General features: G+C 39.9%; 1 protein-coding gene across 2 annotated transcripts in view; it reads left to right on the forward strand.

Annotated features, from left to right (window-relative positions):
* Positions 1-24915, forward strand: part of GALK2 (galactokinase 2) — a 130764-nt gene that overhangs the window by 74993 nt on the left and 30856 nt on the right. For both annotated transcript variants that reach the window (XM_028505938.2, XM_028505939.2), the window contains exons 6-8: positions 7785-7883; positions 9357-9509; positions 19335-19545. In XM_028505938.2, coding sequence (XP_028361739.1) covers positions 7785-7883; positions 9357-9509; positions 19335-19545 — 463 coding nt within the window. The remainder of the gene's footprint in view (positions 1-7784; positions 7884-9356; positions 9510-19334; positions 19546-24915) is intronic.

The following is a 24915-nucleotide window of genomic DNA, read 5'->3' on the forward strand; positions in this document are numbered from 1 at the left end:
CCAGTTTTACATTTTCTTTTGAAAGACTGGTTCACCTGAAGACAGTATCAGTGCTGTGAACTCCTTGAGGGAAGACACTGGCCTGTCCACTTGTCTGTAGGACATTATTTAAACGGTTGTTGAATAAATGAATGGGACTGTTCATTTCCTTTCTCTTGACTTGCATTTCGGGTGGCCAACAATAGCTGGGTGATGCTGTCTGGGTTAGGGTATGTGTTCTGAATAGCAATAGATGAACATTTCCTAGCTAGGCGATTAGTCTACTTTTAATAATATCATTAGTAAATTTGCTAAACAAAGATGGAGTTTACTGTACTAATGTCTTGAGTCATTTTGTATTACTATTGTTTTTTGTAAATATCCATGTTTAGCTAGGATATGCATTCATGAATCTTTAGCTCTCCTTAGTGACTATTAAGTCTAACCCTGTAATTTCTGCTCTTACTAGAAACCCACTGGCCAGCAGATGGGTAAGCTGTTTGATTTGGGAGCCTACTTGACTTTTGTTTTTTTCCCAGCCTGCTTCAGGAGAAGAACCAACACAGAGGACTAAATTAGCCTCATTATCTTCAGGAACTTAATTTCTTTAATTAATTAATTGGGTCCTAGAACTTGATTTGATCTGTCCTTGAAGTTAACTTCCGATAGGTTTCTTTACACATTTTGTTAATTAATTAAGTAATTAATTATTGTTTTTTACCCATTACCATTTAGTTCCCTTATACCCCCCCTCTCCCCGGCAATCACCACACTGTTGTCCATACCCATGAGTCCTTTTTCTTTTTGGCTTAATCCCTCTTTAAAAGAAGGTGTATGAATAATGCCAGGTTTCTCCTAACTGTCCAGGGGGCAAAAGTCAAAATAAGAAATGAGTTTATTGGCTACAAACTTTGAAAAAGTTTCTCATGCAGTGAAATTATCTTTGCTAATGGTTCTGAGACATTACTATTTTGCAGGAAGGAATAGAACTAAATGTCACAACTGAGTTAGTTTGGTGGTTCCTGAAGCAGAAGAAAATGCATTGATGGGGAAAGGACCAAGTCTCTTCTTGGTTAGAGCTTTGTTGTTCTTGCTTGAGGGTTCTCAGGTTGCACACATATGTGGTGGGAGACAGGAAAAGTAGGTGGGTCTCAGAATCCCTCTGGCATCAGGGGAAAAAGATAATATCTTTTGCTAAATAGAATTGGGCCCTGGAACTTGATTGGATCTGTCCTTGAAGTTAACTTCTGATAGGCTTCTGTCCATATTTTGTTAATGTGTTTTTGACAGCTCCTTCTTATTTTCATGAACTCTTTTGATATTTTTTATAATTTAAGTTTGTGTGGAGTATTGGTTTAGTGTCTATGAAAATCACTCTGCTTTAATATAATGCTTGGAGGACATTTTATGGTTCTATTTCCAGTGTCCCCAGTGACAGAAAAGACATGGCAGGCTCACATGTCTCCCTCACATTACCCAGAATGGCAGGCATTCTCTGCTCCCGTTTATTTCTCCTGCTGTTAAGATTCCTCCATCAACGGTTCTCTGAGTTCAGGTATGCCATCTTTGGCTAAGGCTATGGGCCTATCTCTGATTTTTGCTTATTATCAGAAGCATGCAAGTGTTTCCTTCAATAGGATTTGACATTAAACAACAACAACTGCAGCAACAACGAACTTTTGTTTGTAGTTTCTTCTAATCTCATAACCATCTAGGATTTTACTTTTCTGCTTTTAGTATGGGTGTAAAGGGCTAGGGCCACTTCGGAAGCCAGCATGTAGGCCTACAATGGAAGTTTACATTACAAGGATGTTTTGTTTGCTGGCAGGGAACACCTGCCCCCTTTCCCCTTTAGCCTTCGATGCTTTAAATGGAACATACACTCTCCTGATTGCCTCAGGGTCCATTACTTTGTATTGTTAAATTGGTTTCCCAAGGGGCATCAGAATCTTTTAAGTTCTCTTTCCTTGAACACTTTAAAAAAATGGTCCTGCTTGTTAGGGTGATCATTTCATAAGTTACATAAATGTCTAATCACTATATTGTACACCTGAACCTTATATGATATTGTATATCAAGTGTAATTGAAGAATTAAATACTTAAGAAAGAAAAAAACATAATTTGACCCACTTAAAAATAAGATAAAAGTAAAAATAAAAATGGTCCTGTATTTCAGAATAATTATACCTATCTTTATTTGGTTGGGGACTTAGGTATTCACTTGTATAAATCAAATAATTCCTAGTTTATGATGTAAAAATAATAAAATTAACAATTGTATAGTGCTTTAGAGTTCCGGAAATATTTAATCCATTGGATCATCACAATAATCCTGTGGGTAGGGAGGGGGTTATTTTTCTCCATATTGTGGATAAGAGGTAATGTAGCATGGTGATTAACACTATGGTCTCTCGAGTTAGATAGCTGGAATTTGAGCTTTAGTAATTACTAGCCTAGTTTTAGCTTATGAGCTCACTCAGTTTTCTCATCTGTATGTAAGGTGGTAACTATTTTATAGGGTCATTATGAGAAGTATATAATTCATGCCACACAATTAGAGTAGTACCTGGTTCATAGTTAGTGCTCAGAAAACCTTACCTGATAAAACTATTACTATTATTATTATTTTTAAAAGATTTTTATTTATTTATTTTTAGGGAGGGAAGGGAGGGAAAGAGAGAGAGAGAGAGAGAGAGAGAGAGAGAGAGAGGGAGAGAGAGAGGGAGAGAAACATCAATGTGTGGTTGCTGGGGGTTATGGCCTGCAACCCAGGAATGCATCCTGGCTGGGAATCGAACCTGGGACACTTTGGTTCCCAGCCTGCACTCAATCCACTGAGCTACGCCAGCCAGGGCTAAACTATTACTATTATTAATAATATATGAAGAAATGGAAACTTGAAAAAATTAAGCAATATATCTAAGGTAACACAGTTAATTGGTAGGAGAGTTGGGACTTTAACCAAGATATGGAATCTTCTGGCACTGGTTTCTTTCCTCTGTGTTTACTACTGAATTCTTCATGCATTCTGGGGGCGAGGGACTGGAAAACTGAGTCATCCATTCTTTCTTGTTTCAAATTCCTTATTGTCATTTTTTTTTGTTTCCTCACACTTAGAATTCTTGGATATTATCTGTTCAGTCATGGGCTCTATCTGTTAGAATTCACTGTGAGAGGTAAGCAGTGAGGTGTGGGGATGTCCACAGCCCCAGCAGGTGGTAGACTCTCCTTGACACAGAGATACGGATGACTTCTGGGGTCCCTTTGATTTCTGTCTACATAGATAGTCTGGAAAAATTAACATCCTGTTTCTATTAAAGCATACAGTTGTTGCTACACATCAAGAGATTTAAAAAATAATAAGCTCTATTCTGATCCATTGATCTATGTGTCTGTTCTTATGCCAGTACCAGACTGTTTTGATTACAGTGGCCTTGTACTATAGTTTGATACCAAGTATTGTGATCCCTCCTACTTTGTTTTTATTTCTCAAAATTGCTGTGGCTATTCAGGGTCATTTATAGTTCCATAAAAAAGTTTTGAAATGTTTGCTCTATATCTGTGAAATGTGTCTTTGGTATTTTAATAGGGATTGCATTGAATCTATAAATTGCTTTGGGTAGTATGGACATTTTGATGATGTTAATTCTTCCAATCCATGAACACAGTATGTGCTTCCATTTATTTGTGTCTTCCTTAATTTCTTTCTTCAGCATTGTATAGTTTTCTGAGTGTAAGTGTTTTACCTCCTTAGTTAGGTTTATTCCTAGGTACTTTATTTTTCCTGTTGCTATAGCAAATGGGATTTTTCACCATGATTTCTGTTTTTGATGTTTCATTGTTGGTGTACAAAAATGCCTTCAATTTCTGAATGTTGACTTTGTATCCCACTATTTTGCCAAATTCACTTATTAGGTTGAGTAGTTTCTTGGTAGAGTCATAGGGTTTTCTATGTGCACTATTATGCCATCTGTAAACAGTGACAATTACTTCCTCCTTTCCAATTTGGATGTCTTTTATTTCATTTTCTTCTCTGATCACTGTGGCTAGGACTTCTAATACTATGTTAAATAGAAGTGGTAAAATAGAGAGTCCAGGAATAAACACAAGTCTCTATGATCAACTAACATTCAACAAAGGGAGGGCAGAAGCCTAAAATGGAGTAAAAATAGCCTCTTCAACAAATGATGTTGGGAGATCTGGATGACTACATGCAAAAAAAAAATGAAAATTGACCACCAACTTACACCATACAAAAAAAAATAAACTCAAGGTGGGTAAAAGACTTAAATATAAGTCGCAACACCATAAAAGTCCTAGAGGAGAACATAGGGAGGAAAATCTCATATATTCCATGCAGCAGTATTTTCACCGATATGTCCACTGGAACAAGGGACATAAAGGAAAGAATAAACAAGTGCAACTTCATCAAAATAAAAATCTTCTGCATGGCTAAAGAAAACATCAGCAAAATGAAAAGGGAACTGACTATATGGGAGAATATATTTGCCAATGATACCTCAGACAAGGGTTTCATCTCCAAAATATATAAAGAACTCACATGACTCCACTCCAGGAAGACAGCCAACCCAATTAAAAAATGGGCAAAGGACCTGAACAGACACTTCTCCAAGGAGGACATACAGAGGGCCCATAGACATATGAAAGGATGCTCAGCATCACTAATCATCAGAGAGATGCAAATTAAAACCACAGTGAGATACCACTTCACACCTGTCAGAATGGCCATCATACCCAAATCAACAAACAACAAGTGTAGACAAAGTTGTGGAGAAAAGGGAACCCTAGTACACTGTTCGTGGGAATGCAGACTGGTGCAGGCACTGTGGAAAACAGTAGGGAATTTCCTTAAAAAACTAAAAATGGAACTGCCTTTTGACCCAGCAGTTCCACTGCTGAGATTATACCCTAAGAATTCTGAAACACCAATTCAAAAGAGCCTATGCACCCCAATGTTCATAGCAGAACAATTTACAATAGCCAAGTGCTATAAGCAACCTAAGTGCCCATCAGTAAATGAGTGCGTGAAAAAACTGTGGTACATGTACATGATGGAATACTACACAGCAGGAAGAAAGAAGTAGCTACGACCCTTTACAACAGCATGGATGGATCTGGAGAGCATTATGCTGAGTGAAATAAGCCAGGCAGTGAAAGACAAATACCATATGATCTCACCTATAACCTAATCAACAAAACAAACAAGCAAGCAAAATAGAACCAGAGACACTGAAATAAAGAACAGACTAACAGTAACCAGGGGGAGGTGGGAGGGGATAATAGGGGGAAAAGGGGAAAAGGTCATTAAGGAACATGTTTAAAAGACACATTGACAAAGCCAAATGGGGGTAGTATTGAGTGTGGTTGGTGGAGGTGGGTAGAGTGGGAGGGAGTAGTGGTGGGAAAATGGAGACAACTGTATTTGAACAATAATTTTAAAAAAACCTGACAATAAAATAAAACAATAAGCTTATACATTTCTTGACACTTCAATTTTTTTTCCTCCTAAGAGGGAGAATACTTAAATTTTGGTGATCTCACTCGTCATTGCACACCCATTGGAGGTAGTGGGAAGAAAAGTTGTTATCTCCATTTGTCAGGGGTGAGACTTGGGAGAGAAGTCCAATGTGAAAAGAACACAGGCTTTGGAGTCATGCAGATGAGGTTCAGTTGCTGGCTCCTCCATTTTCTGTTATGTGTTCCAAGACCCATTTTCCTCATCTGTCGAGTGAGGGTAAGCAGAGTGTTGTTTGGAGGCCTAGGGAGATAATGCTCACAAAGCAAATAAACTGCATGTAAATGTGGCTGTTCTTGTGGTTTTGTGTCTGGTGTGATTTTTCACATTAGCCCAGGGTCACAGTTAGGTGGGAACCCAGGTCTTGTCATTCCTCACTTAGTGAGGCATGAACTTCTTCACCAGGGTTTATTGTTCGTTTACATTTTAAAATCCAAGTGCCTGTTTTGGACAGGTCACTGGTTCTGTGTTGTCAGCTGCCCAACATGCAATGCCCATTATGTCAAAATTCCAAATTTACCTTGTGCCACAAGGCAAAGTTAATGTTAGTGAATCCACATGACCGACAAGGAATATAACACAGATTGTGTCAGGTGGTTTTAGGGGCAGCTTTTCTCAGAGAGTGAAAGCAGCAGGTGTTCATTGAACACTTACTGTGTGCTCAGCACTGTGTGAAGTAGGGGATACAAAAGAAACACTTACTTTATTTGTGTCTAGTAGGACTGACAGTGTTTTGGGGAAATGTGATGTCGTTGAAACCTGACATGATTAAAGACCAATAATAAACGCTATGTGATTCAGTCATGTTAGTTACGTGGGCTCTGATCTGGGCACTGTGTGGACTCTCATAGACTGGTGGATCAAGAGACAAGTAAACCAACACTTAAAGCCTGGTTTGATAAATGAGAATAAAGTTACTACAGGGAGTGCAGAGGAGAGGTTATGTGGTGTGTGTGGATTTGGGTGGTGGTGTGGGCTGCAGGGGAGGTGATGCTTAAATTGATCCTGATAATAATGGGAGATCCTAGACAGAGGAGTACTGAGTGACGAGGACAGAAAACCACACTTTTAAAGGCACTGAAAGGTGAGAGAACCTGGGGGTGATGAAGAATAGCATTTGTTCTGTATTCCTGCTGGTCTGAGCTTAGGGTTTACTGGGCTAGGGGTGGCAGAGCAGGGTGGAGAAGTGAGCAAGGGATAAGTTATTAAAGATGTTGTGTGCCGTGCTGAGGAGTCTGAGCATCAAGGCATTGGCAAGGGATGACCATATCAGTGTTTCAGAATGAAGAGGATCTTCCAGTAAAACAGGTGAGAAATAGGGCCTGGATCAAGTCTTAGGAGAAAGAAAAAAATGAATGAATGAATGAATAGTAGAGTGAGTAAACAGATGTACTCACTATGTTGTAGGAGTTCAGGGTAAGGGGATGTTATAGTGGGAATTTGAGGGACATTCTGTGATGACACCCTTTGAGTGGCCAGCCCAATGACTTGCCTATAGTAGACAGCCAATAAGCTGGGTATTGAATGGCAATAGGATTTATGTGAGAGAAAGACTTAATGTGTGAAATAGTAAAGGAGACAAATCTAACTGGAAAAGAGTGGTACACATATACACACTGGCTGTACAATTTTTGGAAGACTTTGGAATGCTAGGTTAAGGAGTTTGAACTTAATTGATAGGAAGCCATTGAAGATTCTTAAACAAATATTTTGACATTTTCAATTTGGATTAGAAATGTGTTCGTATTCTGGTCCTCTTTATCTTGGTAGTGAAGATGTGTTTGGTAAGATGACACTAGTTCTGATTCTTACATTTAATGGAAATGTGACAGAGACAGCATTACTTTGGACCGGGAAATAAAGTCAGATGAACCCACTTGGACTGTGGGGAGACTGTGGAATGTCCACTGTCAGATTATAAGGGGAGCTGAGGCAGAAATGAATGATTGCCCACATGAGATTTTTGGTGATAACAGTCTAGAGAGGGATGGAGAGAATAGAAAGGTGAGAGAAACTGCTTGCCCTGTGGAGTCAGTTAGGGGTAGTGAATATGTGGTGTGCATGGTCATTATCTCCTTCCATCCCACAGCAGGCATTAATTGACCCTACTGAGCTCAATGGTAGTCTTGGAGTTGTTAACACACAGCTCCAGGCAACCGCTCTCAGTTGTTCACAGCTGGCTAACCTATCTGTCGTGTCTGGAATAAGAAGTGAATAAAAAATAGATTATGATTGTACTCACAGTGTGAACCAATTTTACTTTTTCAGGTGGAACTTGCAGAAATCTGTGCCAGGAGTGAGCGTTATATTGGCACCGAAGGAGGAGGGATGGACCAGTCCATATCATTTCTTGCAGAAGAAGGAACCGTAGGTGGCATTGAGCTCTTTGGGAGTATCAGCTAGGGGAAATTCACCCGGAGAGGAAGGCTATGAGATCCCCAGGGTGCTTGGTTTGGGGCAGCTTATTCTATTAAACTCTGTTGTGGGGTTGTATTTCTCAACTTCTTTGTAATTCACAACTACCACCACTTCACCTCTTCTGTTTCATGTTGATCTCCATTCCCTTAAGCTTCCAGAATGGTACCTCAAGTCTGTTTTCCTCTTGTGCATAGGTTTTTTTTTTTTTCTAATTCATTGTTAGGATGAGATTTCTCAACTCCCTATTTATTGAGACCTCTTTTCCTTCTCTTGTCCCAAATCACTTCATCTCATGGCATTTTCATGTTGGTTTTAAACCCAAATGTTACTTTTCTTACCACATATATTCACAACCCCTCTTTTTGTAATTTACTCTTCGGTATCATTTTTCTGTGTCAACATTTTTGGGGCTTTAGTGGTGAGGAAAAGAATGTTGATAGTAACCCAGGAATGAATTCCTTAGCTGGATACCACTTCCCCTTGGCTATCACCTCCCTTAGGCAGAGCAGAGGTTTGGGTTGTTGGTCTTAAACTGCCCATCTCCAAAGTGGAAGCAGACATGTCTTTAAAATCTTTTCTTAGTTTTTCATCGGATTCCTACAGGCTTGGCTATTTTCCCAGAATACCTGGATTTTTTCTTATTAATAGTATTTGTTGTTGATTCTCCTAAGCCAAAGGCATGAGGCATGAGTAAATTTGGTTTAATGCTAAGCAAATACTCTGGGTGTTTTGGATGAGACCTGACAAGCAGGCATAATGTTAACATCGGGCAAGAGTCCTGATGTTGATGTAAGTTAGATACTGAATCTGAACAAAGTCCCAATTTGTTGGGCTTACAAAGCACTTCACTATCTGGCCCCTGCTTTACCCCTCCTACCTACCCTCTCGCCACTCGTCACCCCTCAAACTCGAAGCAGCAGCTGACTTTCAATTCCCAAAGCTCTATTAACACCTCATGGTGTTTTTCCACCTCTGCACTTGCCTATGCTCTTCCCTCTTCTTGACATCCTGATCTGGCAAAGAAACTGTTTGCTTGCCCTGCTTTTGCTTATCTTTTAAGGCTTAGTTTAAATTTCCCTTTTTTTCGAAGGAGCCTACATTAGGCTGTATCTGATCAGGTGCTTCAAGTATGTGTCTGTATAGCACTTGCACCTTGCTACCATGTAACACAGACTGGAATGTACTTGTCCACTTGACTGCCTTTCCCACCAGGTTGTAAGCTCTGTGAGGACAGGGACAGTCTGTCCTGTTCACTGTTGTATCTCTAATGCCTAGTGTGGTAGCAGAAAGTCAGTAAATAATATTTGAGGGAATGAATGCATTTTTAGGAAAAAGTTTACCAAGGTATGTAAGTGCATAAATGGTTAACAATTTTCTGAATTTGAATACATCATATCTTACGTGTCATATTTCCTCCAATAGGCCAAGTTAATTGAATTTAGTCCTCTGAGGGCAACCGATGTGAAACTCCCAAGTGGAGCAGTGTTTGTGATTGCCAACAGTTGTGTGGAAATGAATAAGGCGGCAACTTCCCACTTCAACACCAGGGTGATGGAGTGTCGGCTGGCTGCAAAGGTAGGGACTTAGCAAACTAGTGAAACTTAAGTAAGCTTTCTCTCATTCTTTTTCTCTTTGCTCCCTATTACTTTGTCTCTTTACCTAAAATTTAGGGAAACATTCTGACTGCAGCAATGTTCTGACTGAAGGTCTTTGGGTGAGCAATCCAGTGCCAAACTCAGGAGATAAATAAGCCTATAAGAGTGCAACCTTTAGCTATTGGGAAGCTGTATGAACTTCAAAGTTGTGTCTTGTAGGGTGGCACTGGGTCAAAGGGGACAGCTTATGTATGTGAGACACGGGCTGTGGTTTAGGTCTATGGGTGGAAAGATAGTTGGAGGTGATTGATGGGAAGTGACCAAACTGGTCTTGTTTCCTCAATAAAAGTGACAGCAGCCTCACCCCATGGTTCTCTTACATGCACCATTTTGTACTGGGCCATCACTGGTTACTTTAAAAATATGGGCCTGGCGTAGCCCTCCCTGTGCCCAGAAGACTTCTACGTGTCTACTAGGGAAACCCAAGCAAGAGAAAGTCTTGCCAATTCTTTGTTCCATGGTTTAGAAGACCCTTGCCAGTTAAGGCTTAAATCTCCTTAGGAAGTATGAAGAACAGCATACAAAAGGTTACAGAACATAAGAATTGAGAGAGTAAAGAGTTAAAGTTATGGGGATAAAAATTCCCTTTGTAAATTACATAAATGTCTAACCACTATGTTGTATACCTGAAATTAACAGAAAAATATTGAATGTCAACTATAATTGAAAAGTAAAAAAAAAAAAGAGAGAGACAGAAAAGAAAAAAAGAAATAGAAGATGGTTATTATATGATCAGGTGGTATGTAACCAGGTGCTCCAAAACATGACACAGAAATTAAATGTTACGGAAGGTCCAGAAAAAGCCTGTGACATGATTAGAAAGTTGGAGAGAATTGAGGCTGGCAGCTGGGGAGTGGAATCTGGGGAGCTCCACTGTGCTTCCTCCCAACCATTCTTCAAAAACCAGTTAGAAAGATGGTTTAGAAATTTAAATCTGCTTGGGTACTTCTCCTGCATAACACCTTTCAAAAGCTCCATTTCATTGCAGTGAAGTAAAAGTCCTCTTCAGCCCCTGGAGAGCCCTGCCAGATCCAAGGCCTGTGCACCTCATCTGCTTCCTCTCCCAGCGTCCCCCTCTCTCCCTTGCTCCATTGCACTCTGGCCCTGATGTTCACTCTCGCCTCAGTGACTTTGCACATGCCCAGAACACTCTTCCTCCAGCCCTCTTTGAAGTCTCAGCCTGCATCTCTCTCAGCAAAGCCTTCCCTGACTTCCTTATCCCCAGACTAAGGTAGGGCCCCTTTTGTATTTCGCATCTCAGTAATGGTACTATAACAATTGTTTAATGTCTGCCTTTTCTTTCTGATTTGATTTTACCTGAGAGCCAAGACTGTGTCCATTTTATATTCCTAATCCCTGGCATTGTGCTTAGACTGAAGTAGGCACCAGGCAAACATTTGTTGAATAAATGAATGACTACTCCCTGTGTACCTGCCCAGTTTCACAGTTTTTTACAAGTGCATGTTGTGTGCCCAGCCCTGGGCTAGCCACCCTGGAGATGTGCAGGGTGTAGTTCTCCCCTTTAACTGACTTGTTCCTTCGCCCCTTCCACTCACCCCGTGAGGTTTGTGAGGTTGAGGAGAGTAGAGATATGAAGAACCAGAAAAAATGAGTTTTTTTTTTCCTGGAAAATTTTGGAGTTAAACCTTTTTTTAAAAATAATTTTCTTTTAAAATTTAAAGTTTTTAAAATTTGGAATTTGCTCATAAAATTTCTAAAAATTATGTAAAAGATGTGTTTTAATATTAAACTTGCACAGTATTTAATTAATATATATACGAGAAGAAGTAGTACAGTAAACTTTTCAATACCAAGGCTTCAGTGACCTTTTCTTTTCCTTTAGGAGAAGCTTCCTCTTTCAGGAGATGGAAGAAATTAGTGTCTTATTTGTTTGAGGGCTTATTCATGTTGGCTAGTTATTTTGTGGTCGATGACTAAGTGTTGCCTTCCTGAGGAGACCTCAGACATACACAACATTGTTTTCAAAGTTTTATCACGAAATTAGGTATCCTGTAAGAGATCCATACATGAGCTAGAACAAGGATGAAAATGTAAAATGGCTTCATGTTGTGACTACTCTCTTGTAAGGATTCAAGAAGAAAGTGAGAAGTAAAATGTTGATGCTGAATCTCTTTGTAGGGAAAGTTGTCAGGACAAGGGGGATGTCTTTTGAGAGTTAACTATAAAAAGTACATCTCTTTTGAAAGCAGTAGCTGAAAACCTTAATTCACTGCAGAACCTCCTGTTCTTGAGGATGGCTTCTGAGTTTAACTGTACACTCCGTATGTGTTTTAGAGGAGCTTTGGTCAGCAAAATTGGCATCTGAATTTGGCTTTTTGCCTCATGCTCCTCACAATTGTAGATAAAACACATTGTTTTAAATACTCTGAGTTTTTCTCTTTTTAAAGATATGTAAGGGAAAAAAGTGAAAAACTTTATTAAGGTAGAGAATGTTCTCTAAACCATGTTGCAGCAAATCACTGAATCCAAGATTATGTATAAAGAGGAAATAAAGATAAAACTGCTAACATGATCTACACACACAGATCTTCATGTTGAGATTATGGTTTTGCCTAGGAATATTGGCTAGAATTCTGCTAAGCATATATAATACCTTACACCATAGTTCCATTTTCCCATTTTCAGTAATTTGTGAACGAATATGATTTTTGTTTGGAAATGGTCTCATTAAATCAGGAACTAAACTCCCATATTAAAAAGGTAAAGAAGCTTGTCTAAATCTGCACAAACTTTGTTTTCAGACAATAAAACGAAGTGTCAATGGAGAAATGCCTTCTCGGGATAGTGTTGAAAATGAGACTGACTAGATAAAGTTGCATATGCCAAAACTGTAATGAATAACATTTTTCTTCTTCTTTTTCCTCTCTAAACCTCTATTTTGACAATAAGTACCTTTTATTCTAAGTACAGGGAAGTACACTAAATCAGTAAAGGTGGTTTTACTTTGTTTTGCCTTAATGTTAATAGTTTCTTCTATTCTTTAAAAGAATCTTATTTAAGTTGTTAGTATACGATATTATACTAGTTATATTAGTTTCAGGTGTAAAATATAGTGATTTGACATTTTTATACCTTACAGTGGGATCACCCCACTAATTCTAGTAATCATCCGTCACCAAGCAGACAGCATAGCATTATTGACCGTATTCCCCTTCACTTGTTTTACTCATATCCCCACCCCCTCCCTTCTGGTAACCATCCCTTTGGTCTGTCTTCTATTCTATTCTTTTTTGTTATTCTTCACCTGAGGATATGCTTATTGATGTTTTGAGAGAGAGAGAGAGGAAGGGAGGGAGAGAGAGAGGGAGAGAAACATCAATGTATCCATGTGAGAGAAAAACATTGATTGGTCGTTTCTTGCATGCACCCTAACTGACCAGGGACTGAACCCACAGCCTAGGTATGTGCCCTGACTGGGAATCAAACCCTCAACCTTTTGGTGTATGGGACAACACTCTAACCTACTGAGCTACACTGGTCAGGGCTCTATCTTTTATTCTTAAATTTTCTTTCTCTCCCTCTCTCTTCTTCCCCCTCCTTTTTTTCCAGCAGGTTCCAAAAACTAATTAATGGAACATCATTAAAAGTCAGTCTTGTAGAGCCATTTGGACTAAATAAAAGCAAAGTCAACAGAGATTTATAATCATCACTTGCGTAAATGATACTTTAAAAAATTAATTTAATTTTATTTTTTATTTAATCTTTATTGTATTTTTTCCACTACCATTTAGTCCCCTTACACCCCCCTTCCTCCAGCAATCACCACACTGCTGTCCCTGTCCATGAGTCCTTTTCCCCTTTTGTTTAATCCCTCCACCCCCTAAGCCCCCTCCCATTAGCTGTCATCCTGCTCTCCATCTATGAGCCTGTCCCCATTTTCCTTGTTAGTTCAGTTTGTTCATTAGATTCCACATATGAGTGAATTCATATGGTTGTATAAATGATACTTCTAAGTGAAGCACATTTTTATGTTCTTAAATTTACAAAGTGGCCAGACATCTTTGATGAGCACAAAATTTTTCATATTTTACATGTATTCAGTGGCTTAAACTTTTCCAGAAATGTTTTATGTCTATAAAAGAGAATATCCTTTAATTATATTGAGGGATAACGTGTTATGCCAATAATAAATATGGGAAATCAAAAAGGGAAGAGAAATTTTAGTACTGCTATTTGCATACCCTGAGCTCCTTGTGGCAATATGTGAAGCACTGCAGAGTTTCATGTGGTCCTTTGACACTTCAAGGAAAATTTATGCTGTGATTTCTTACAGAGCCCGTTTGGTCAAGGGCCATGACACATCCAGTTTTTTTTAGCTCCTGCTACTTAGTGGTCAATATGGAACTTATTCTCTGTCCAGCGATAGACTGTGAGGAAAAGTGGGCATAACATTCTCAGGGCTTTGGCAGTTTCCTTGAATGTGAGTGAGGAAAACCCAAATAACCCCAGAATGTAGCCAGTTTCACTGAGACTGTTGATTCAGTTGAGCACACTCTGCCAGAACTCTAGTGTGGAGTATTCCTAGCCTGGTAAGTCCAAGCTGCAGGGCAGAGGACGCACAGACTGGGGAATAGGGATGGTGTGTGTGGTGGACCAGGTGGTGGCAGGGCCTTCAGTGCTGTGCTGAGGATCACCCAGGCTTGGTCCTGCAAGCGGGAGGAGCCACTAGTGTTGTTAGCAAGGTTTTTTGGAAATATTAATCTGGCAGCAGGAAGACAAGTGGGTCTTAAAGTGTCAGTGAGGATGGGATAAAAAGGGAGGGATATGAGGGATGCTATGACTGGACATACTAAAGGGTCAGGTTTGAGGCTTCCTGTGATTGGGTTTCTGTCTTCCTTTGGGCATAGACACTATTGTTTGGAGGAAGTTTTCCTTGACTACCCTCCCTACTTCCTTTGTGTTAAATGTCCTTTTACATGCTCTTACCACATCCTGTATTTTTCTATTGTAGCAGTTTATCACATTTAGATTTACTTCTTCACTGTGTAATTATTAAACATCTGCCTTCTTGGGTACTGAGCCCCATGAGGTCCGGAGCCCTGAGTGCCTTATTCACTGCTGTCCGCTGAGGGCTTGAGAAGTAGTAGATGCTCAGTAACACTCATTGCATGCAGATGAAGGCAAAGTGTTGAGTCCGTAGGGCTGCAGTTTCCCACTGAAATGACGGAGGGAAAGCACTGCCCCTGCCGGGTTTGGAGAAGATAGCAAGGAAGGCGACTGGAAAGTGGGAGGCGATGAAATTTCCTCATGGAATTTTTTTATAAGTGATTAGATATTTGAGCTTGGATTGTATCCCTGGGCTAGGGCTATAGCCTTCCGATGTATTTGTTTTGAGATAATAGTTGAAACCAAGAGCTTAGTTCAGATTGCTGAGAGAAAGAGTGTGGCAAGAGGAGATCAACAGGCCAGAGGTTGAAACTGGGAGAGGGCTTCAGTTGAATAATGAGGGGAGAAAAGTGAGTCATGGATGAATTTTATATAAGGACCAGGGGAATGAGAGGGAAACCAGGAAAATTCATTGCTACAGAAGCCAATGAAACCGGGAACATGAAGATAGATAATGAAGAGTTTCAGAGCCACTGATTCCTTAAGGAACAACAGGACTGGGAAAAACCCAGTGGCTTTGGAAGTGGTTTTGGAGATAAGGAAGGGCCTCCAGGAAGCCATACTCGACAGTTTGAGTGGCTACTGAGGGCCGGGAAGCAGTGCCCCTGGGCCGCTGGGCCTAGTTGTTGGACAGTGAAAGAGAGGGAGAACTGAAGAGTAGTAGCTTTAGGAATAAAATGTCTTGAGACAGGAAACATCTGTATATGTTTGAAGACCCAGGGGAAAGTGTCAGGTGGGATAGAACTAGCTAGAGAGGCAGTGCACGTGGAGAGGGAAGGAAACCGGACCCTTGCAGAGTGCCTCTCTCTGGGCTGGGAAAGGTGCTAGATGTCTTTATTATCTTATATAGTCTTCACAGTAGCTTATGAAGTAGCCATTAAGTGTCCCACTTTACCTGGGAATTTCCTGCCAAGGTAGGTTGTGATTTGTTTTAAGTAAGCACAGGAGTCCACATCTCTCTTTGCCCCTCCTCCTTCCGTTGTGTCTCTTAGGAGTTAGGCACCCAGAGCATGCTGCTTGGGGATGCATGGTCAGCCCATGCTGAAGGTGCAGTGAGGAGATCCATTGTGCCCAGCTGTGTAGATTTCTTCTGTGGCCTGCAAACCAATGTAGAGAACATGGATGTAGTTGGAAAGAGGTGAGGGGGAGATGAGCAAAACAAAGAAGTATGGGCAATAAAAACAGCTATGTATGATCCCATTTATTTCAAACTACATGTTTGTAGGTGTGCATAAAGTGTGCATGGAGAAATGTATGATAGGATGGCTATCAAAATGGCAGTTGGCAGTTATCTCATTGGGCTATTACAGATTATTTATTTTACTTTAATTTTTTTAATACTTTGAACTGGATGTTTTTTGGAGTTTTAGAAAAATGGTGTGTGAGTTTTATAATCGGAAACAACAACACAGCTGCTTTTACTGTGTGGGAAAAAACTTGGATGAGTTGTTTTTGAGGTAACACAGAAAGGGATTAGAAATTTTACCCTTTGCTGACCTGGTGAGGAGCCTAACTTGGTACTTTTCCCATTGGTTTGTTAATAGCACCACATGTCATGAGAAAGTCAAAGAGGTGGGTCTGACAGACAGGCCCCTGTCTTAGCAGTCTCCTTTCTACCCTACTCTCTTACTGGAAGTCCCGGTGACGCTCAGACTAACTGCAGGAGAGTGCCTGGTTTGTACCTGGGACAACCTGGAAGTGCTAGTGAGCTAATTCCCTTTGGAAGCAGCCTTCAATCAATGACAGATGAGAATCAGTGGGTAAATGGCCCAGCTTTCTTGCCCATGGGTAGATGACATCTGAGGTGTACTTATACTGGTCCTAGAGGATCCGTCAGGCCCCGCCTCACCCGACCACATCAGTGCACCTCATTGGCTTCTCTTCCAGTCTCACTCTCCTCCCTCTACCAGTGTATCTGGGTTTCAAGTTCTTGTCTTAGGTTCTTCTTCCAAGTGGAACCAACTTAAGACGGGCTATTTATCTGCCTCTTTCCATGACTGTGGACAAAGCACTTGTTTCCTGCTTTCTTGTCCACAGAGCACAGAACAGGCTCAGGGACCTCCTGGAAGTAGTATCTCATAGGAACACTAATGTTTTCTGTGGTGAAAAGAAAATGTGTTGACAAAGAACTGCTTTCTTTGATTTTTCCCACCTTGCTGTTAAAGTGAGGAACTTGTGATGAAATGACCCATATCCCTGATTCACAGCCCTGCTTCACCAATGTGAAGTGGGCCAGCCACCAGGGCTGTAAGTGGCAAATTCCTGCACGAAGTTCTGTCTTTGAGCAACAGATCTTACCCACCCCCTTCCCTCATATGCAAGTCATCCTTCTGTTTCCTGAGCCAAATTTCAAAGGGCTTAAGTGGCTTTTCTAGTTTACTCCCACAATGTAGTGTACATGCTCAGTGGCTTAAGGCTGTGCAGCTGTCGTTGAGGGCATGTGGTAGATGTCATTCTTACTGAAATACACACCAAATTGGCTATGTGGATCCTCCCGCTGAAGGCTAGGCAAATCCAACAGCAAGCTGGGATATTGCTGGAGTGGACATGAACCTCTGTATGTCAGGGCCTCTGTCTGTGCTAGAAAGGCACACAGGGAGGCTGCCTTTGACAACCTTGTTAGGCACCAGGTATCCCTTCCAGACTTTCTCCCCACACATCTGTGCGCCAGTTTCCTGGGATGTAGCACCTGAGGCGACTGTGGGAATTTAGAGATCATTGCTGACTGAAAGGTTCTTAGGACCGGCTCATTCTCATTACTTGGGAGCCATTCTTTGGTGTTTTCTTCTTTTTCTCCTTCTCCTTGTCCTTCTTCTTTGAAGGGATACATCTATCAAAGTGTTTTTTAAATCACTGGAATGTTTACTTCTAACACCAACCTTAGTTTATCCTTTGAAAACCATTTCTACGACTGAGTGGTGATTTAAACTAATAGGAGTAGCAGGAAGTAGATGTCAGCCAGACGTCACCGAGAATGTGGCCTTGTGGAAGTGAGTTACAGGACCTGGGTTCAACTTCCAACTTTGTTTCTTTGGGCAAGTCACTTACTCTCATCTCTTAAATAGGGTAGTAGCACCTATCTCACAGAGCTGCCAAAGATGAAAAGAAATAAAAAAGCACATTTTGAATAATTTTGTAGCACCATACAAGCTTCATTGCTTATCTCAGTTGGGTTTGGGCTTATATTTCGAGAAAGCATCGTTCTTGGAGATCATCAACTCCACCTCTTTTTCTGTATAAAATAAATACATTATATGTTTTTCTCTTGAATTATATATGCCTTTATAAGTTTTCTGAAATTTTATTTTTGGAATATAGACCATGAATGAATAAATTAAGTGAATGAATAGGTCAGTCTGTAGAGGTATCAAATCTAACACCACTAATAAACACTAACAAAATGTGCTAAGCAAACAAGGTCAGAAGAACAGTTTTTGTTTGTGTTTTTGTTTTAAAAACGACACCAGGTTCTGTGAAATCATTGAACAGGAAAATATAAACCTATTGTCTCTTTTCCAAGTTCTGCCTGAAATCATTAACTCCTTTCAAATGTATGAGCCAGAGGTTTATAAAGAAGATTAATGAATATAAGAACTGATGTTATTAACATTTGTCAGAAGTGAGTAGCCCTAAGCAGAATACAATGGTCTTTTGGTAAACCCTGCTTCCTATTGGAAAGAAAGAAAATCAAATCATCAGCATAATAGGCGAGTAAATCAGATGCACATTGCCTTGAAGACTGACTTCCCCTTCTTCAGCTTGCTTCTTTTTGCTGCTTGTGCTGTCTGCACCTGCTGTCTCCACACCCAGGGACTGACTTTTACAGACCTCCGGAAGAGAGAGATCTTTGCTGTTTTGATTGTTTCCAACCTGCTCTGAAGGGCTCAGTTAGTGGTTTGTGGGGAGTGAGGGAAACAGATTCTGGATGGGGGTTCCAGTGAGTGGACCTGGTCACAAAGGTTTGGTCTGTACTCAACTGCCTTCAGAGGATGGAGGGGGTGCCTCAGAATGCAACTGGAAGCCAGACTTTTCTTGAGGGTGGAGAAACATACAGCTCTACCAGTACCAGCAACCTAATGCAATGGATGTTCATAAGGTCACCAATGAGGTTTTTATTTAAAATCTGGGACTTTATTCCAAACACCCAGATACTTAAATTCATTTGCCATTTCAAAGAGGCATGTAGTAAACAGGAAGTGCTCTAATGAAATTGGGCATACAGTGTCCACCTCAGGACCCAGGTCATGAGAGATTTGAGTAGGTTTTGTGTTTTTTTTTTTATAGGCTTTACAGAGAGTGATATATTAAGGGATAAAAGAACAAAATTATTCAAAGAAATAGCCCTGAGGAAAAGTGGTGACAGGCAAAAAATTGGTGGAATATTGGTTTTTATTTTTATTTTTTTAAGAAAAATACTTAACTAGCCTGTGACTGTCATACAAGCATGCTTAATTCCAAACATCTGAACCCAGTGTGCAATGGTGGGAAATGTGGATAGGTTGAGTGGAAAAAAAACAGAATAAAACAAAAACAGCTTGAAGTTGAATCTGACTAATTAAAGTACCACTCATCAATTTCTGCAGTGAACACTGACCATTCTCTTGGTTTCAACTTGCAGCTCCTGGCTAAGTACAAAGGCTTGCAATGGGGTCAAGTGTTGCGGCTGGAGGAGGTGCAGGCCGACCTTGGGGTCAGTCTGGAAGAAATGCTGCTGATCACAGAGGATGCTCTTCACCCGGAGCCATACAGCCCCGAGGAAGTTTGCAAGTGTCTGGGAATTAGCCTGCAGGAATTTCGGACCCAAATCCTGAGTCCAAACACTCAAGATGGTGAGTCTGCTGGAGGAAGTGAGGGCGTGGGTTGCTCTCCCACTCCCAGCTGGACAATCTACAACTTCCACAAGGATCTTTCTGAATCTGAAGCATGCTTGAGGGGGTTTGGAGAATGGGTGTGTTTTAGCAAAGTTAACTATCTAAATTCTTGGCTTCATTAAATTCATTTTTTCATTCACCAACATTTCTTGGTCTGCTAATATGCCAGGCATTCTGGTGAGGCAAAGGTGAATATTACAAGGCTCCTGACCTCAAGAAGTTTATAATTCAATAATCTTCCCCTTTTCATCTTTTTTTACCCCTATCCGTTTTTCTGATTATTGTATAAAAATGTCTAGATTTGAGCAGTGCTCACAACTGCTGTGGGACAACACTCTGGATGGAACACCAGGAAGTCTTCACTGCTCAGGTTGAAATGTGTGGCCCACTTCTGTGTGGAAGCCTCTTCGATTTACCTGCTGCTTTCGAGTAATTTTTTTTATACTAATAACATCAGATACCTGAGATGAAGGCCAGATAGAAGTTGGATACAGAATGAAGCCTGGAGGTATTTTTTCTTCTTAGAAGTAAAGGTTGTTTATTTGTCAGTGCTGGGTGTAGAGACATCTAGCTAAGATCTAATAGTTTCTTGAGGGAGCGTTGGGAGGGTGGTATCTTAGCACAAAGATCGGCTTCAGAGCCTCATTTCCATCCCACCCCATTCAGTTCAGTTCTGCAATTGGTTACTGAGTGCCAACAATGGATTGGTCTGCCAGGTAATGTCTTAAAGACTGCAATGACTGACTGGCAGCTTTAGGCTAAGATAAAGGAATCGTCCAAGGGCAGAGAGGTGGTTTTGGTTTCCAACACTGTTAGATCCAATTTAATTTGATGAACATTTATTGAGTCTGTAGAACTAAGATGAGAAGACTGGCCTACAGGCTTAATTAGACTTGCCACCTGTTTTTGTGAAATAAACTTTTGCTGGGGCACAGCCATAATTAGTCATGGCTGCTTTTGCACTGTAACAGCACAGCTGAGTGGTGTTACAGACAGAGACTGAATAGCCCACAAAACCTAAAATATTTACTCTCTCACCCTTTGCAGAAAAAGTCTGCTGACCTCCACGCCAGAAAGGCAATATGCCAAAGCCATTCTGCTTGGATGAGGGTCTTAGGCTTCTTCACTTACTAGATTTGTGACTGTTATCTTAGTTTTATATGTAATAGGCTTAACAGGAATACCCCCCTTAAAGGAGTACTCTGTGTAATGTGCTAAGAGCAAAGTGCGATAATAGAGGTGCTCATAAATGGGAGCTACTTTTGTCATTTCTCCTTCCCTCTCCTCCTGTACCTCCTCTAGGACTGAGGCTGAGCATTGGCAACACAGAGGTAAACACAACAGGGTTCTATCCTCAAAGAGTTTACAAAGAAGTTATAGAAACTGATAAACAAAAAGCTGTGCAAAACATTTTAGATTGCCATTTATTGCATAAGTTATCTTTAGCCTATTGTATGTGCTTGCTTCCTCTGTCAAATATTTTCAAGTATATTTTATTGATTATGCTATTACAGTTGTCCCACTTTTTCCTCCTTTGTCCCCCTCCACCTGGCACCTCCCATCTCCCATCAATCCCAACCTCCCCGCTCAGTTCATGTCTATGAGTCGTGCATATAAGTTCTTTGGCTTCTCCATTTCCTGTACTATTTATTCTTAACATTCCCCTGTCTATTTTGTACCTACCAATTATGCTTCTTAATCCCTACACCTTTTCCTCCATTCCCTCCCTTTCTCTTCTCAGTTGATAACCCTCCAAATGATTTCTGTATCTATGATCTGTTCCTGTTCTGGTTGTTTGCTTAGTTTGTTCCTGTTTTTTGTTTGTTTGTTTGTTTGTTTTTGTTTTTTAGATTCAGTTGTTGAAAGTTGTGAGTTTGTTGTCATTTTAATGTTCATAGTTTTGCTTTACTTCTTTTTCTTAAATGAGTCCCTTTAACATTTCATGTAATAATGGTTTGGTGATGATGAATTTCTCTAGCTTTATCTTGTCTGGGAAACACTTTATTTGCCCTTCCATTCTAAATGATAGCTTTGCTGGATAGAGTAATCTAGGTTGTAGGTCCTTGCTTTTTATCACTTTGAATATTTCTTGCCAATCCTTTCTTGCCTGCAAAGTTTCTCTTGAGAAATCAGCTGATGTGAGAATTCATTTGTAGGTAACTCTACCTTCTCTTGTTGCTGTTAGGATTCTCTCTTTATTTTTAACCTTTGGCATTTTAATTTTGATGTGTTTCGGTGTGGTCCTCTTTGGGTCTAACTTGTTTAGGATTCTCTGTGCTTCCTGGACTTGTATGTATATTTCCTATGCCAAGGTAGGGAAGTTTTCTTTCATTATTTTTTCAAATAAGTTTTCAATTTCTTGTTCTTCCTCTGTTCCTTCTGGAATCTCTATGATTTGGATGTTGTCAGTTTTGGAGATGTCTCAGAGTCATCCTACACTCTCCTCATTTTTTCAGATTCTTGTTTCTTTATTCTGTTCTTGTTGAATGTTTATTTCTTCCTTATGTTCCAAATCATTGATTTGAATCCTGGCTTCCTTCCCTTTACTGTTGTTTGCCTATGAATTTTTTTTATTTCACTTAGTGTAACCTTCATTTCTTCCCTTATGTTTTTGCCATACTCAATGAGTACCTCTATCTTGATTGGAAGTCTCCTCTGTCAAATACTAATTGATTATAAAAACATGGGTTTATTTCTGGCCTCTGCATTCTGTTCCATTGATCTATGTGTCTGTTTTTATTATAGTGCCATGCTGTTTTGATTACTATGACCTATGACCTTAATAGTATAGTTTGATATTAGGTAGCATGATACATTCAACTTTGTTCTTTCTCAGGATCACTGTTGCTCTTTGGGACCTTTCGTGGTTCCATATAAATTTTTGAAATATTTGTTCTAGTTCTGTGAAATACATCATTGGTGTCTTGATAGGAATTGCATTGAATCTATAGATTACTTTGGAAATCATCAACAATAGAAAAAGACAACCCACTGAATGGGAGAACATATTTATCCATACATCTGATACAGGGTTAATATCCAAAATTTATGAAGAACCTATAAAATTCAACACCCCCCAAACTCCCAAACAACCTAATTAAAAGATCAGCAAAATACCTGAATAGACACTTCTCCAGTAGACATATGAAAACATGCTCAATGTCACTCATCATCAGAAAGATGCAAATTAAAATCACAATGAGATATCACCGCACACCGGTCAGAATGGCTATCATCAGTAAATTGACAGATGATGGACAGGATATGGAGAAAGGGGACCCCTTTTGTACTATTGGTGGGAATGCAGATTGGTGCTGCCACTGTGGAAAGCAGTATGGAGATGCTTCAGAAAATTAAAAATGGACTGCCTTAGGACCCAGTGATTCTACATCTGGAAATTTATCCAAAGAAACAACACTAATTCAAAAGAATATAAGCACCCTTCTGTTCACTGCAGTGTCATTTACAATTGCCAAGATTTGGAAGCAGCCCAAGTACCCATCAGTAGATGAGTGGATAAAACAACTATGGGACACTTACACAATGGAAACAATGGAATATTAATTGGCTGTAAAAAAGAAATTTTTACCCTTTGCGACGACAGCATGGATAGACCTAGAAAATGTTATGCTAAGTGAAATAAGCCAGTCAGAGAAATACAAATACCATATGAGTTCACTGATATGTAGAATCTAGTGAACAAACTGGACAAACAAGCAAAATAGAGACAGACTCATGGATGGAGAGCAGGCTGACAGTTCTGGCAGCAGGGGTTAGAGGGTGGAGAGATCGAGCAAAAAGGCAAAAGGACTCTTGGGCATGGACAACAGCATGGTGATTATAAGGGGAGGAGGGCATAATGAGGATAAATGGTAATGGAAAAAGGCACAATAAAAACCACTTAAATAAAAAAGAAAAGAAAAAGCTGATCCAGCATGGAGTAAAGATTGCTGTGATGGCCATGTATACATGGGTCTCAGGAGACCAGAAAAGACAGAAGTTAGAGCTGGCTTTACTAAGGAGATAGCAATTAGATAAAGGTTAGAGAATAAATAGGAATTTCTAACATAGACAAGCATTTAGAAAGACAAAATAGCAAGTGCAGAGGCAGGGAGGAATGAGGGAGGATTATACATCCAGAGAACTACAATTAGTTGAGTGTTTTTTAAAAATTATACACATAGTGGTCAGTGATTTATTAGGCTGAGTTTGTAGAAAGGCCCAGATTACCAATAGTCTTTTAAATACTTTGTGTATTACATAGTTAATGAAATGTTAGTTGAATGAAGAAGTTGGGTAGGGCATTGGATAAGGAGTGTTTCCAGGAAATAGACTTTATATTTTGACTTAAGAGACTGACCAGTTTCTTTAATTTAGCCAATGTATATACTAACTTAATTGGGCTGGTATTACGCTGGATGCTGGGATACAAAGACAAGTAGAACACGATGTCTACCTTTTAGTGACCAAGTGTCTAATGGGAGAGAGTGCTACACAACAATCACAGTAAATAACACCCCTGCAATAAGGGTATTTATCAAGAGTCTTGGGAGTATGGAGGAGAGAATGACTAAATGCCTGGAAAATGTGGCTTGAATTTGAGTTGGATCTTAAAGTTATGGACTTCCCAAGCTGTGAGGGGTGAGAGGTCATTTTAGTCAGATAGTCTAGCCAGAGGAAAGACATAGAGACATGAGGAGTATTTGAAAATGTGCTAAGAGGTATTGTGTGCAGAATGAGTTGGATGGATGCCAAAAATACTATTTAAAGGGATGTCAGTTAAGGGACTATTATTCTACTCTCCATCGCATAAGAGCCTGAAATTGGGGATTGCTGGTGGATATTACAACAGGTAGATTCCCAAGACTAGAGAGGAGAGTTCAGCTGTAATTAAAAATTGCCTGTGTCCAGGAAGGGAGGGAGGGAAAGAGGAAAGAAAGGAAAGAAGAAAAGGAACAGAAAGTAAGGAAGGTTAAGGTATGGATGCTGAGAAAGTTAGGGAATTATAATATGGGAACTGATTTGGGGACAAGATGATGAGTGAATGTATATGTTTGTCTGGTGATATGGCAAGGCATCTAAATAAAGATGTAGAAGATATAAAAATCCAAACTATATAATTAGATTTATGAAGTTTTGGTGAAGAAGCAAAGAACCCTAATAGAAACAGGATATTCACTGTCAAATGATCTTAAAGCAGTCTTATCATGATGTCACTTCTTAGTTCAAACACCTTTACAGACTTACCATTACCTCATTGCCTAACTCCTTAAATGGATGTTAATTTTTTTCTCATTTGTTCTGAACTATCCTGCACAGCTCCCTTTT

Source organism: Phyllostomus discolor, chromosome 1 (assembly GCF_004126475.2).
Source record: "Phyllostomus discolor isolate MPI-MPIP mPhyDis1 chromosome 1, mPhyDis1.pri.v3, whole genome shotgun sequence".
NCBI lineage: Eukaryota > Metazoa > Chordata > Mammalia > Chiroptera > Phyllostomidae > Phyllostomus > Phyllostomus discolor.